The sequence below is a fragment of the Lepisma saccharinum genome, chromosome 3, assembly GCF_977018435.1.
Source record: "Lepisma saccharinum chromosome 3, izLepSacc3.1, whole genome shotgun sequence".
Taxonomy (NCBI): domain Eukaryota; kingdom Metazoa; phylum Arthropoda; class Insecta; order Zygentoma; family Lepismatidae; genus Lepisma; species Lepisma saccharinum.
In genome coordinates, this window is record NC_139231.1 from 105064314 (window position 1) to 105080990 (window position 16677).

At 36.3% G+C, this 16677-nt stretch overlaps 2 protein-coding genes across 13 annotated transcripts in view; one reads left to right on the forward strand and one right to left on the reverse strand.

The window, feature by feature from the left end:
• The window catches only part of Liprin-alpha (PTPRF interacting protein alpha), a 575925-nt gene extending 564387 nt beyond the window's left edge, over window positions 1-11538 (reverse strand). For all 12 annotated transcript variants that reach the window (XM_083119089.1, XM_083119079.1, XM_083119080.1 and 9 more), the window contains exon 1: window positions 10972-11538. In XM_083119089.1, coding sequence (XP_082975215.1) covers window positions 10972-11220 — 249 coding nt within the window. In that variant the 5' untranslated portion in view covers window positions 11221-11538. The remainder of the gene's footprint in view (window positions 1-10971) is intronic.
• The window catches only part of fsd (transmembrane protein fates-shifted), a 32699-nt gene continuing 27559 nt past the window's right edge, over window positions 11538-16677 (forward strand). The window contains exons 1-3 of the mRNA XM_083119090.1: window positions 11538-11754; window positions 15376-15465; window positions 16372-16479. Coding sequence (XP_082975216.1) covers window positions 11685-11754; window positions 15376-15465; window positions 16372-16479 — 268 coding nt within the window. The 5' untranslated portion in view covers window positions 11538-11684. The remainder of the gene's footprint in view (window positions 11755-15375; window positions 15466-16371; window positions 16480-16677) is intronic.

Below are 16677 nucleotides of genomic sequence, written 5' to 3' on the forward strand. Positions count from 1 at the left end.
GAAACAAGTGTTCAATAAACAAATGATGTACACATTATTCTCATAATATTAACAAGAACTCTGTTTCTTCAATGGTTGAAATTCTTTAATACGATCTTGAAAAAAGTTCTTATTAATCTTAATTTTAAAACACGAAAATTCTTGACTTGCAAAATATTCATGATAAACCCGAAAGCAAACAGTCGGATGATATTGAGAAATGATCTACTTTTATAGTTGAATAATTCGACACTGTTACAGAGAGGAGCAATAATTCGAGTTCACTTTATCAGGTCAAATTAGATAATATTCTAACATTCCAGTACTTGATCCATCATAAGTCTTCAGGGGATAGGTTTCTGTGTGTGTGAACTTGTCATTGAAACATCTGAGAGGGTTATTTAACAATGCCCAAGAATCAACAATGTCTCAAATAAGTTTGAAAACTCCAATAGAAAGGTGTACCAAGTATATACTGTAAAGACAAACCACCTAATGTTTATAGGGTGCACACAGCTGTCCAAAAGAATTATTTTACAATGACCAAGGCTAAACCACATCTCAGGTTCAAGAAGACAACACTGAAAATGTTGCCCGAAGCATGTTCTCCTCATGGTATACACTGACAAGCAAAAGCAGAGTTGATGTCTATTCTTTGAATGGAAATGCATACTCTCTGAAACAATGGAATCAAAAAAGATGAGATATCTATCATCCCCCCATTTCATAGCTGTATGATAAACTTGGCAACACTACATCACATGTTATGACATCACACTATGTAATCTCGAGGCCTCGTATCTGAGCAAGGAGAATCGCTCTACCACTTGGTCTCGGGTAATAAAGCTACAAAAAAAACACTGGGGAAACTTCTACTGCAGTTAAGTATTGTAATTAAACTATGAATTAATCAATTACCTAATCCACGTTAGTCTACGTATCAGCCATTAGGGCAAATAATAACTTACTTAAAATGGGGGGAGTTATTTTTTTTAAAATTAAACTTCCACAGCCTTTTTCCTATGGCCGATAATCTTAAATGAAATTAAATTAAGATCGTTCTATGACTATTTATCATATACAGGGGGGAACACACAATTTATATGCCAAGTCATGGTTATCAACTGGTTATTTATCTAAATTTATTCATATAAGATTTCTTGTTATTTGTAGTTCCTTGTTACTGCTCTGATTGTAATGAACTTGAAAATAAATATTTGCTTGTAATTTATAATTATTTACTAAGGTCTATCGCTCTCACTACTAAGATACGTAGTTTTATGGTTTTTGGAAAATGGGGGCCCAGTTAGTCTATTCGGTGCATGGTAAGATTTTCGCATGTGCTTGCTTCCAACATATAAACAAATTATGTTGGAAAGTCATGGCTGCTACATGTCTGAATAGATTCTCTTACATGAAATTAAAGTCCAATTCTTAATCATTTACCCCCACAAAAAAATGTATGAGAAAATGGAACATTTGGGGGCAAGGGGGATATTGTGTTTTTCTTTATATATTTATTCAGCTATGTTTAATGGCATGTTCATTCATATTGTAGTGATGGAAATACAGTAAAGTATCTGATACATTGCAGGTAGATTTCCAGTTGGCTTGCTTTCATAGAAATAATACATGTTCTAATGTGTGGATTTTAATATGTTTGACATGCCTGAGACACATCTTAATCTTCTCTTATCATTTTCTTCCTCTTGCCGAATACGTACTAGAGATAAATGAATATTTGGAAAGTCTGTTTTAAGATTGTTTCTTACATGAAATTTTGACACATACAGCCTGGAACCAAGAGAAAAATGCAGGTTTGGGCAGGACACAGAAACAGATTATAATTTCCAAAGAACTAATTTTCCAAACTGCTAAAACATATCCAGGCTCCCAATTTAAGGATGCTGGATAGGAATATCATGTAAAATTTACAGAGTGAACCAGATTTTCTCGCTCACATATGCTTGTCAGACAAAACAAATATTTTTGCTTGTTTGATGTGTGAGCATAGATAACTGTGCTAGTCATCTAATGAGCTTCCTTATAAAAATTTTCTGCAGTTAAGGATGAGGGATACAGTCTCCTTCTCAAAGCTCGAGGAGTCAAGCGGGAGGGAAATTTACGTGGCCTGGAGACTGCAATTTTAATTGGCATTGATATGGGAGCAAAGAACATGTTACTTCAGATAACTGCACAAAGCACATGAATGAAAGAAGAAAGTTTGAAGAAAAATTAATCTTTACCAAAAATGCCAAAAGCTAAGTTGACGATGGAGCATTTTCATTCTCATGAGAAATATATGGGAAACAAAACACATGATGTTTTTAGTAGGCCATATCTAGCTTCATAATAGGCTTAAAGATCAGCTTACAACCAATAACCTAGAATTCACTGTTCTCTTTTTTTATATTGAGAATTTTCACAGGATTGGAAATAAATATGCACCTTATCTGCAACTGTACCTCATTTATCACTTTAACATGCTGAGAGGAATTTGAAAGTTCTTTTATCCCAATTTTATAGAAATAAAGTTGGAAACGTGTGGTGGCCATACTAAACAGTCTACATTTGAAGATCTTACCTCACTTGGCTAAAAAGCTCCTTAGAGCATTTCATTATTTTAATGGCAAATAACAGCGCCAGAGCAAGATCCAAAAGAGTTAACATGGTAACAATGATTTCATATAATATTCACGTTTACCCTGATAAAAATCATGAGACCCATCAGCAGAACTCTAAAGGCAATATATTCTTGGAAAACTACTGATAAAAGCACTCCCATGCAGACAAATGAAAAAAAAAAATTTGGTATGTCAATGGTGGTTTCATGAATGGAACTGCATGCCTGAAATCTAATTTTCAGTCCTAGTTGACCCTGTATTTTTTGCTTGGTTATTACCATGGTTTGTGTTAAAACAAAAAAGTTTACAGAGATGGAAAAACTATATTCCTGGCCAACTAAATTACCTGACCAACTCACAGTAACTGAAGTCTTGCACAGAATAAGAAATAAGATTTACATATTCCAAGATGGGTAGAGACTATTTTAAAACAATGCTCTCTTAACTTGGAGGGAATATTTTAAGTAATACTGTGCATATTCAGCCATAAAGAAGCATTTGTGCAATTCAGTTTGTCATTTACTTGTCCAGAAATACTACAAGTATGTCTTTGAAAAAGACACTTATACATGGTATATGACTGAAGAGGTCACCCTCTTCACTTGTCTTGTGCCATTTCTCAATATTCTTACGCCCCTGCACATTTGTGTAACCTTCCAAAACTTTTTAATTCTACAGAGTTAAGTAAATCACAGATATTGCAGTGTGATATCGTTGGATTTAAGTACAACTTCATAAATGCGGACATCCTAAACATCAGGAACACAAACTAATTTATCTAATGGGGGTATTCCAGCGTTACGTGTATGAGATTTTACACACAAAATTTAAGGTTCTAGACACGAGGTTGGATTAAAATATTCATAATGAACAGATTTCATAGAATTATTTAGTACTTTGTGGTCTCTTCAACTATCAAATGAGAAAACTTGAGTTTGATGACATAGGCTGAATGCATGAAAAGCATTAACAAAAGTGTTATGTGAGTGCCAAATTTTGACTTAATTTGTCTGTTGAGCATATTGGCTACAGTACTAGTAATTTTTGTTGGTGAAATGTGCACAAACTACATGCATTCACAACCATCTAAACAATTTTCAGATTAATTCATTTTGTTTTTTACATGGAGTAGGACCACTTTTCGTGATATGCCCCCAATGAAAGAAATAATGGTAACCTTCACCCCCTAGAGAAAGTGATTTTCTTGCATGATATATGAAGATTTTGATGTTTATGAACATTTTCAGTTAAGTTTAGCTCACGGAAATGTATTATTGTGAAGTAAAGTATGTCTGTTACCTTAGCGTGTTACTTTACCGTGAAGAACAGCCCGAAGGCTTTGTGCAAGTGAATCTAGCACCCAAAACCACATTCCACAACAGCAACTATAATTTTACATAGTTTAGGATTGCTAGGTTTGATACCAATAGTTAATATCAACGTGTTCTTTGGCTATTTGAGTGTGCATACAAAGCAGCGAAAGCACTCCGCAATGGCAGGTTTTCGCTTATGCAGGTCATACTTTGTGATCGAATATCTCAGTTATTTGTGTTTTCTGCACACTGGAACTTATATTATATTACGTAAAACATCAAAATCTGTCGATTAATACAAATTTTTAATGTAATTCTCGAGGGGGTACATTGCGTAAATTGCCCCGAAATAATTTCTTTCTTGTTTTATATCCAGAGCATTCAAACATTTTTAAGTGCAGGGGTAGCAATTACTTGGTAACAGGAATTTGTTGTGGTACATATTCATTACATTTACACTAAAGATAATGCCTGAAAATAAAAATTAGAGGTCTTATAAGTACTAAGGCAGGCCAGACATAGACTACAGCCTGAAGTTCCAGCGACTTGGTTTTAAATACCCAAATATATGTAGTAGACAATCGCTAATTCAGTCTCTGTTCATGGAGACTACGCTGGGGCCCAAGTTCCTTTTATTTTATTGGAATTTCATCATGTTACGAATGAAATATTTACATGGTTCAATTTCGATGTACATCTGCAGGGTGGCTACAAACAAGCAGAAATGAAATTCCCTGACTTTTCCAGGTTTTCCAGGACAAAATTTACATTTTTCCCTGACAATTACAAACCAAACTAAATCAATGTTTTGCACATGGAAATAATAAACTCACACAGATCCACGTATGGTTTTGTTAAGTACCAATATTATCTTCTATGAAATTGACTTAATTTCTCTATTCTCTATGATTTGAATTCAAACTGCAAAATAGTGAATTTGGAAAATTATTACAATTCACAAGCTAGGGAAGGATTACGGAATTTTGTCATACGCAGTAAGTTTAAAATAAAATACTTGATTATTTTTAAAGTTACGACTAAATGAGATAAGAGTGAAGAGTGAATGATTAAGAAATACAATTTGCAAATTTTTCAGTCTCCTTATACATTCTCGGTATTATATGTTGGTATTTCCACTGAGGTTTGGAACACTCTGCTTGCAAGAACCATGAGTACGGACTCATTTTTTAATGCATAAAGCTACTTCTCTCTTCTCTGTAAAGCAAACAACTTAACTCTTCCATATAAGTGAAACAACTGAATCGAACAAAATAAAGTGTCATATTTCCTTACATTATCAATGGGATTCTGCTGCAATTCAGTATATCCAAGTGAAGTACTGTGAAACTGACAACATGCAGTTATACCATTAATGCTGACAAAAAGAGTACGTAGGTATTAGAAATTAAATGGAAGGAATTTATAGAATTGCATTGTATAGGTACCTGATTTAGCTAACCACACATTAAAACAGGAACACTCTAATAATAAAAGCTTCTGAAAGTTCATATACGAGGGGCATCCTGAAAAAAGCTCCAATGGTGCCTATACGCAGCAATAGTGGTCGGAGAGCGACACACACAGACATGCAGGCAGGAAGAAGTGGCGTGTAGCTGTAATCTGGTACAGTTGCAATGCAGCCGTTTTAGGACAGTTCTAGGTTAAAGATTGTAGCTCTCATACAGTCTCCCACCGACTGCGATGTAGCCCAGAATTTGGCACAGAGCCACCAGCAATCGTGTGAGGTGTGCAGACAGGACGTTGTGAGTGATAGTATGGTCAGACGATGGTGCAGACAATTCACGGAAGGCCAATCGAATGTGCACAACCCCATACAGCTGAGTACACACGGGCCCTTTGCATCTTCAGGCGAGAGATCTTGGACCACTCCCTGTACAGCCCTGGCCTTGAATGTACAGACTTTCATCGCCTTGTTTAACTGAAGAGGTTTCTGGCAGGGCAAGGATTTGACAGCTACACTGCAGTAGAGATAGTTTGCTGTAGAGACATATACCATGGGCATACAAAATTTAGTGCCATGCTACGACAAATGCCAGAATAACGGTGGTGATTATGCCGAAAATTAGGTTACGACTCACTGTTACTAATGCAATAAATTACAACTGATATTCTTGTTTTATTTATGCCTAATTGGTAGGGACCTTGATATTTTGTTATTTTTCTTAAATTGGTGTATTTTTTATTTTTTATTTTTTACTATCCGGTGTTATTTTCCCCAAAATTCACATTTTCATTTTAGCGCATTTTCTGGCAAATATCTCAAATTATACCTTCATGGTGTTTTTAAACTACTGTTTCAAATTGAAAGTTACATGGCTTACGCCTCTTCGTGAGAGTTTGATATCTTGAAAGTTATTTTGGGAAAGTTACTTTCCATACCCCTTTTTTAAATTTAAGGTAAGGATTTCAGCTAATGGAATTTTCCCCGTATTAACTGAAGAATGCATAATGACCATAAGTGGCGAGGCACTCAAAAAAATTAAATCAATCAATCTCACGTGACAGATACGGATATATTATAGCACCAAAAATTGGCATTATCTTTTTTTGACTTCTTAGTGTTACGGTTCCCAAAATTCGCGTTTTTGTTTTAGAACATTTATCTGCAAAATATACCAAAACGTAATACTCCATTGTGCTTTTAAACTATTATTTTAAATTGTAGGTCACATGGTCTATATATTTTCGTGACAGTTTGATATGTTGGAACAGATTTTTGAGGAAGTAAAAGTAAAGTGCTCCCCTGTACTTTTCCGTAAAGTGTGGAGTTAGGGCCCCACACTTTCTTGATCACGGCTGAAGGTAGGGGTGATGTGATCAGCACCACGCTCCTGGTTACCTTTATCCCTCAAAGTTTCTTCAAGGTACCAGCTTCATATGATGCTGGGTGGGCGCCGGAGCAGTTTGATTAGGTGGAAAACATCCTGGTTCTCCCCCGCAGGGGATTGACCCCGGGTTTCTCGCATAGTAGTCAGACGCCCTAACGACTGAGCTCCATTATTACTTGCTCGACAAATGCCGAAGGTGCTTGGTAATCTAAAACATATCTCGTGCGACAAATACGAAGATGTGGCTCCCGTGTAACGGTAGATACGCACTCGATCTCCTGTTAGAACCCTGCCACTTTGCTCTGTGATGCAAATGGTTTTGATAGAAGTTGAAAAAATCGTGGGAAATACATGATTTAATGTGACTGTCGGAATTATTCCATGTAAGTATAACTCTATGGTTTACTCTTGAGTAAAATGTTGGAAAACGTGCATGTTCTATGTACACAAACATAGCCTAGAAAAGACAAGAATGGATTTCATAGAATTTTTCGTTGTTTTAGGACATTTCTTTTAAAAAAATCGCTAAAAACTCCAACAATTCGCATTTTATGCCAAATTCGCATTATTTCGATATTTCGAAAGGGCGAAAAATGTGTCCAGACATCACTGCACATTCCTAAACATAACTTCGCAGCAATTACCATTTTTCACGGTTTTGGCTTTTGCGAAAAATCAATGTCCCTACTAATTGGAAATTACTTTCTGGCCACCCCTCGTATAAATCAGTAGATGGAAAGTGAAAATTTAGCAGGGCTGGCAGAGAAAAGTCAATTCTTGAAGAAAGTGATTTGCTTTTATGATTGAATGATTCGAGTAAATATGATAATAAAATATTTACGTATTTATTATTAGTATTTTATTTCATAATATTGGACAGTAACCTTACTCAGTGAGAGATTAATGACCATCTCTCATGAGTTTAAACAGACAGGACAGAGAGTGGCATTAATTTCATTGCAATACTAGTATTGCAGTAAATTTGAGGTGGGAGCATGCACTTCCCAATTTTTATAACATTCACCAATGCAGATTTATGTTTCATTTTTCGTGATAGTATTCAATATATATCCCATTTGGTTGGATTCTTCTTGATATCTAAGAATAGTGCAATGTCATTGTAAACGTATGTTAACTTGTGCGAAACCAGTAATACGTCAGGATGATGAAAGAAAACCTTCGTAAGCACTGCTACATTAAATAAGGTGAAGTGAGCCAGAAGAGTAATAAAATTCCAGCAGCATATTTGCAGTCTAAAGCTCTTCTTGTTTATGCATGCGATTTTTGTTGGATGTTGCAGTCCATGCAATTTCTATCGCATGTTGTAGTAAGATACTATGTCGGGTGGCGATATATGACAAAAATCGTATGTATCAATGGAACCTATTTGCTTCCATGTTCCTTCAGTTTAAACAATGCCTTACTACGACGTCCGACAACTATCGTACGGCGCCCCCCGCTCTTATCCCCTCCATCTGTTGACAAGTCCCCTTACTACTCCCATACGGACAAGAAAAAATGATGATGCATTTTCCACGTAATATTTAGAGGCTTAACTTTTACTCCCCCGATCATACCAATATCATCCGAGTAAGGTCGTACTCGCCCGATGATACCCTATGGTACCATGGTGCTGATTACGAAATGAATGTGCTTTTTGGACTTTCATACTCTTATGTTTGGGTGGAAACTCTGACACAGGTCTGGAGCAAGCCTGGAAAATTCATATTGATGACTAACCTCCCCCCCCCCCTCTCCGCAACATATCCATGCCACATTTTGGCTCATTATTCAACTTTTATGGCACCCAGAAACATGAAACATTTATCAATCTCTTTGGAAACGTCCATTCTTTGAAGGGAATACTAAGGTTTGCGACTTCTCTTCAAAATAGCGGGAGAAGAGGGGACAAACGCCAGATTTTTATGTTTTTTTTCATTGAAATTCGGTGGTCACGCCCCCAAACCGCCCTTCTCCGGTTCGGCGTTTTGAATTGTACACGGTTGCAAGCTATGGTGATTTAGCTCCAAAACAAAACTTATAAGAAGTAGATTGCTCCCATAGTGCCCGAGTTATAACAATTTTCCTCAAAAAATGCAAATTAGCTATTCTTCGTAAAAAATTTTTTAAAAAAATCACATTTTGGCTTATTATTCAACTTGTATGGCATCCAAGAACATGAAACATGGTACGTTCTCTTGAGAAATGTCCATTCTTTGAAAAGAATACTAAAGTTCGCGCCTTCTTCCCAAATAGCGGGAGAAGAGGGGGCAAACTCCAGATTTTTATGTTTTTTTCATTGAAATTCGGGGATCGCGCCCCGCCAAACCCCCTTCTTCGGTTCGGTGTTCTGAATTGTACACGGTTGCATGCTCCGATGTTTTAGCTGCAAAACAAAACTTATCCGAAGTAGATTGCTCCCATAGTGCCCGAGTTATAACAATTTTCCTTGAAAGAGTGTTCGAATTTAAAATTCCCGCCGAGAAGCCCGGGCAAGAGAAATTTCTCTCCCTCTCTCTCTCTCTCCTCCTGCCATCACTGGTTTCTGGTGCCGTGGTTGTGTTGTGCATAAAAGGGGCCTAAAAGTTGAGGCCGAAACTTACGAACGTCATTTCCTGTTCCCGTGCAGAGTTCCATAACGATATCTTTAAATAAATAAATAATATTTAAAAAAAGTCAATGAAGACGAAATTCCCTGACATTTCCCTGACTTTTTTTGACACCTCAAATTCCCTGACTTTTCCCGGTTTTCCAGGTTTTCCAGGTCTGTCGCCACCCTGATCTGTTAACACATACTGCGAAGGTTTAGCGATTACTTAAGGTTTTGTTCAATATATACTTTCGTGGTTAGGTTAGGTTCCCTTAGCATTAACATAAATTCCCTAAATGCATTCTACTAAGGTTCCGATTTACTTCTACAATATTTACTGTCGCTTGTCCACCGAGAATATCTTGTCCATGAGAAGTGCATAAGGTAATTTTCAAGTTGTTTCTTTCAACATAAATAACTTTCTTTCGAGCCCAAACAGTGCTCATTACTTTAAAGAAGGTTCAAAATTCGTGTGACAATGATTTCCAAAATTCTACGATAATTAGGCTTTGTGCTAGGAGAAATCATAAAACAATCGGAACCGTTACCGGATCAAGGGAGACAGAAAAGTTTCATGTGAAAATTACATCTGACTGTCAAAATGGCACTTATGTAGAAAGTTACAAAAGGACTGGCATCATGGATGGAAAGAACCTGACAGAATGATGACTGATTTCACTTTGGTTTGGTATCGGGTTCAATTCATTGGCGCATCAGCTCTTTGTATATACACTATGTAGTTCAGTGAACATGTAACTTTATTCTTTATAAAATAATTTACTCTTTTGCACTCTTACTAATGTAGTAAGTAACCCCTCTGTGCCAGTGTAGGTTTGCAGACACATGGCACCTTCTTTTCTGATCACTTATGAGAAGAGTCTTATGTTTCCTAGGCAATCTACTTTCTAATGTTAAATGTCTCATATTTCTGTTTATTACATTGTAACAAATTGAAAGCAACAACCGGGTAAACATATCTTTGTGGACACACTCTGGTAATTACTCCTTTAAGCACACAGACAATGTGTGGAAAAGTAATGCCCAACTATTCTTAGTTTCTATGCTCTATGTATGTCCGTAATTTTACGAACGATTTACTCAATAGAAGATATTCCAACGCACCTACTAACAAGTACACAACCCACTACATGTACTGGGCAACACCCACTGATGAGAAACACACCTATATGGCTACAAATAGTGATGATTAATCACACAGTTTTTACTAATACATAACGTCAAAACTTTGATAAGCAAGGAGCTGCAAATATGCATTTAGTGACTTATAAGTCACACAATCACGCTGCATTAAAACTTCATTCAGCGTTCCAAAGGAATCAATGACCTACGAAACGTGCGGTGTGTTAGTACTAGAAATTGATGCGATTCAACTATTGGCATAAAAGGATAGACGTGAATATTTTATAAACAAAATTTAATTTTATACAGCATTAATTCTATGAAATAAGCATACTATGATGTACGTTTCCCCATCCCGAAAAATGTCTTGCGCACGGCGCCATGTTTCTCTCGTCTTCGAAGAAGCCGCTCATGCTAGGAATCAATAATAGCACATTGACATGCAGCACAGATTAATTATTTTTCTCTCTACTCACCTGTGGTAAATTAGCCGATATCTGCCGCTGGAGGGAATCACGCTCCTTTTCAACATCAGTAAGCTTGGCTTCTGTTTCTGCAAGTCGCTCCTGTGTTTCACGAAGGCTGTCCATAAGCTTGTCTCGTTCGTCCAACATAGACACCATAAGCTGTTCAAAGTTAGCATCTTCTCCGGAAAACTGAGAGCTTCTTTGGCTAATACTATCCTCCGATATAGTAGGCATAACATCGCACATCATATTCCACATTTTCGATTATTTACGGAAGCACCCACACCTATGAAATAAATACTATTCCGCCGAAGCAACAACAAGCAATACAAACTGGAGATCTAGCAGAATGTTTCTTATTGTACAGCACATGCAGTTAATATATTATCTAAATCTTGTACACTGATTATTTAAAAGTTTCATACACGAGTAAATACACGAAACAATATTACAGCTAAAGCATTTCACACACATTCTTGCCAAAAGTTAGCTAGTCCCACCTACGAAGCTCCAATAAACCAGTCCGACAAGAACACCGCCGACTCAAGCAGCCATTTTGGTATGTGACGTCAGTTCATGTCACATGATCTGTCAGTCCAATATGGCTGTCGAAAGTGGAGGACCGTCTGTTCGAAAATTTTACTTTTCTTTATATTTTTTTAAAATTGTGGCATCATGGGTGAAAGAAAGAGTGTAGTAAGGGACAATTTCAGTGAAAGAAGATGTCGGGGGCGAGCAAAAAGACGGGGAGAAGGCTGAGTTCGCAAAAAGCGCTGGACAAAAATCTTGCAGGTACGCAAGGACGAAACTTATGTTTTGTGTACTTTCTGTATTTTGAGTTTTAGTGATAGTTTTAAGCTGATGACATTAAAGAATGATTATGGTACATTGGGTATTGTAGTGCAGCATTTTCACACCACCTGGTTCTTCATCGTTACTCTAAGAGACCAAGCTTCACGACCGTACAACACATGAGCAATTTCCCCCCCTTTATGTTTTCTCCTTGTTAACACTAGAACACCCAATATGTTTTCATAGTGCCATAACTTGACTAGTTGAAATAGAAATCCGTTTTTCTAAAATATTGACTAATTCCCAAAAATAGAAACACGAATAGAACAATCATTTCTTAACCTATACATGACAAAAATACAGTCTACATATGTTGATTTCTGGTATGCTTTTTTTTCGAAGTAAAGTGGAACTTGTTTATAAGATGAAAGACAAATTTTTCACAAATTAAAATATTGAACTCCAGAAACAATGACATTTTCTATCATGATACCACCTAAAAACACCTGGACTAAAATATATGTATACAGCTATAAGAAATAGCCCCGTCTAGTTCACTGCACTTTTTGACAACAGTGTGCAGTGCAGGTGTATCCAGTGTCAGGTTGGTGCAAGGAAATGACGTTCAACCAACTAGACGGAAAGAGGTGTTCAAGTCCATAAGATTCAACAAATGCCTGTCTGCTGCTTTAAACTGTCATTTGATTAGTTAGTAGTCACCACGTGACCATACACCACACATACACCGGTCCGGAAGGTAGTGCAAACGGTGCAGACACCAAATACACTAAATGACTCAAATCAACGAACTAGTCGACTCTGTGCTGCACTGTGTAACCAGTTAGAAGCTTCGGTGCAAAGAGATTCAAAAAATGCAGCGAACTAGACTGGGCTAATGATATGATGTAGGTGTTTACAAAAAATGAAACTTTTTTAAAATGTATTTTATATTAAGTTTTATGTCTTTTTACTTTGTTTATGTGAACATAACACATTGCTCTCCACATATAGATTGCCTGCAAACTAAAGAGTAGGTGGTTGGTAGTCATTGTTCCACATGATCTTCTTTCACTACATTCTTCACTATCTGATTGATCTTCCGCATCAACTTATTGTAGCATGTTATCAATTTTTTACCAGTCCAAGGGAAAATGAAATTTCATGTTTACAGTTGTGTAGCTATTTTGAGACACTGGAATAACAGTGTGCTATGCAAAATTGTATGCACAAATACAAGAAACAAAAATAAACAGTTCTGGAACTATCAAAAGTAACGCCATTACTAATACAACCTCATAATATTCAGGAACACAATTATATCTTACAAATAACATGGCAAAATGTCAAACACAATCTTATGAAAGCACCAACTAGACTGCTAGGGGAGTCAGCATGCACACATCCCAGTGTATTCATTGGTATCATGCACACACATTTTCTGTATGAAAGGTCCTATAAAAGTATGTCGGTTCAACCAGACCATGGTACCCATGATCTCAGATTTTCATGAAACTTGGCACAGTGGTGAGAAACCACATACATTCTTTTTGTCTCTAACTTGTCTGGTTTCGTTTTTATAGCACCTCAAACTTTAAGTGATTCATCTTTCCTTCCATTCCCATAGCCTCCAAGTATATGCTACACTGTCCTGGAAACAATTCTATCTCCCTTATAAATTATTCAATCTTTTTGAAACTTCACAACAATGTTAACCAAACCGTAAGGATTCCAGAAAAAATATGTCTACATTCCGATTTTATATTTTAGTACACTAATAAATTAATAAAATAAGGTAAAATTTACTATACACAAACACGTGTAACTTCTTTGTTTTGTCACTTTTAACATTCATACTTACGTATCTTCTTTGCAGAACATTCTTTAAGGTGTATTCACGTTTTTTTGATCAAAGTAATTTCAATTTTTCACATTACGAGTACTTCTTTCTTTTCGTTTTTGTGCTTCCATAAGACACAATATGGCACATACAGCTTGGTAGATCATCGTGCCTCGTGCTTGTGTTTTGTCGATTTTCATTCGGTATGCAGTGTTTCCAACCTTCTTAACTGAAAAAATACAAACAGTTAAAATGTGTTGAACCATTGGCGATAGCGCCAAGACACATTACGTTAGGTTAAGCAAACATAGTTAAAATTTGTGTAACTAGTTAGGATAGGCAAATACAGTTAAAATTCGTTTAACTATGTTTGCCTAACCTAACCTTACTTAATGTTTCTTGGGGCTATTGTGAATGGTTCAACGGATTTTAACTATGTTTGTATTTTTGGTTGGAAACACTGCATACCCAATGAACATCGACAAAACACAATCACGACGACCCAAAGGCTATTGTGTGGCAGAGAATTACTTTTGAACAAAAATAATGAATTTCCGCTATGACACATTCCCACATGACAGAAAACACCTTCCAGATGTTCGACAATGCTAGAGGAACTAATTTCTGTAAGTAGTTTCTTCTGTAAAAATCAATAGTAAACATTTACCATAAAATAATTATATCTGATTTTTTTTTTACTGAAAACATGTTTTACTAAAGTTTTAATTGTCATTGAAAGGGAAAGATGCAATGCCAACACGAGTATTTTTAATGTGATTTAACTACCCAGAAATAAATGTGATGGCTTTTTCATTACTTCTGAATTTTTTTTAAAAATGACTACCAGATTTTATATTTTTCAAATTAACTTTTAATCTAGGAATCTAGCTTCAAAATATCACAGACACACGTAAAGTGTTCCATCATTTTTTTAAAAAAAAGTTTTAGGCAGTGTTGATGCGAGTGTGGTCACTATTCATGGCATGTTTGTGACCTGGAATTCTCTCTCTATCAAAAAAAAGGGGAGGGGAGGCGATCTCGCAACACATTTCACTTTTTCCTCCAACTGGTTTATTGATCGGAGATGCAAGGTGTATGGAAGACAACCAAATATCAACATCCCTTCCACGTAGTACACCCTGGACTGCATTGTGCAGACTAGCGAGGCTCTGGCGTCTGGACTCACGGTCAATATAATTCTCCGTGGGGCTGGTATTCTGTGCTGTCCATCTCATCTTATCACCATTCTTCCTTATATTCCCGATTAGCCTAAAATGGCAGAAAAGGGAAGTAAAATAAACTAAATCAAATCTAATTGTTTGGAGATACTTTGCATAAAAATGTTCATTTCATTGTTTTGACTCACTTATTTCCATCATTCCCGAATAAACTGGATTCATTTCAACATTATGTAAAGCTTGGTAGAATCCAGGAATATAGTTCCGCAAAATGAAACTTACTTCCATATTCATATCCATTATTCTAAATGCCTGACTTGCCCTCCTATACAACTTGTGAAATTATTTACATATCCAGAACTAGACCCAAAACTTAATAATAGAGCTGCACTTGTTATCTTAATTTTGTACCAATTGGTGATTTTATCACTTTTCAGGTAAGATCATGGCAACCCTCTCATAATAAGCCATGTTGCATGTCATTACTGGTGTCTACAATTATCAGAAAATGTATTGCTCCCTAAGTGTACAGTAAAAATAAGATTGATCTGCTAATATAGATTTTTCATTTGCTGATGTTTTCTGTTCGTATTATTATTATTTCAGATATAACTCTGGATGATTATGCCAACTCATCTGTATCCAGTGGAAAAAGGAGAATGAAAAAAGCAGCAACTAGCAGTGTAGTTCGTGAAAGTATGACAGTTGCATTTTTTCTTTTGTAGAGATAACTTCTGAAAATATAGTTTTCTAATACACATATATTGGAATAAAATTCTGTAGTATAGCTGCTCTTTTTGCATTACACAACCAATTTTAAATGTACATTAGATTTATGCTTTCTATATTCCACATACTTCCTTGTCATTTTTGTATCTCTTGGATTCCTTGCAATGATGAGGATGAAATGTATGATGAGACACACCTGGGACCTCAGGCTTTGTAATGCATTATGGTGACTGCTCCTCAACAGAGGTTACCCTTGTTGTTTCTGATTCAATGTAATGACGTATTAGGGAGCATTCAGACCAAAGTGGCAACAACACATTCCCTTAAGTCTATAAGCAAGCATTCACCATGCATGCACATAAAACAGACCGAGGCAACATAGTGCACAGTAGTCAGAAAATGTCCAAGTCTGAGCAACATGCAAGTGACGCTTGTCGGTTTGGTTTGAAAGCTTGTTTAGTTTATTGGAAATAATTCTAGCTAAATTTAAAATCTTAATTATGGTGCAAGAGCTTTTTGAGTGTCAATGCCTTCCAAGTGGTTTTACATGGGGTGGTGCATGATCACTGCATGCAGTTCTATTGCCTGTTTTCTGGCTTTTGAGACTAGAGTCCACTACTTTTTTCTATTGTACGGCTCAAAACCAGTACCACTTAGACAAAAGGTTAGAGCTCATGCCTTTAATGTAAGTAGGGACTCTTTTAATTATTAATAATGTCATTATCTTGTATAAGCGCTAACATAAGATTAATTGCAAATTGCAACCAGCCATTTCTGGCATGCTCAGCAATCATTTCGTGCACGCATTTATTGATTGATCTGTTGTGTGTATTTTCATGTCAACTACTGATTAACTTTTGTTGTTCTTTTCAGTGAAACAGCTGTGTTTACATACTGACAACAGAGCATGGTACGAAAAACTTGAAGAATTTGAAGGAGATGTGGAAGTTGTTGAGGATGAAGAGGAGGAAGGTGGTAAATGTGAGTGTCATATGCACAATAAGTACGTACATACAGTATAATCAGTCGTGGCTGATGGTCTGACTTTATGGGTGTGCATTTCAGCACCAGAAGAAGTGTTTTATCACCCCTCTTAAATACTTGCTTCCATTTTTGTATACATAATGATGCTAAATATATTGGCATTTTCCTGAAAGTGAGCCTATGGAAAAGGTTTTT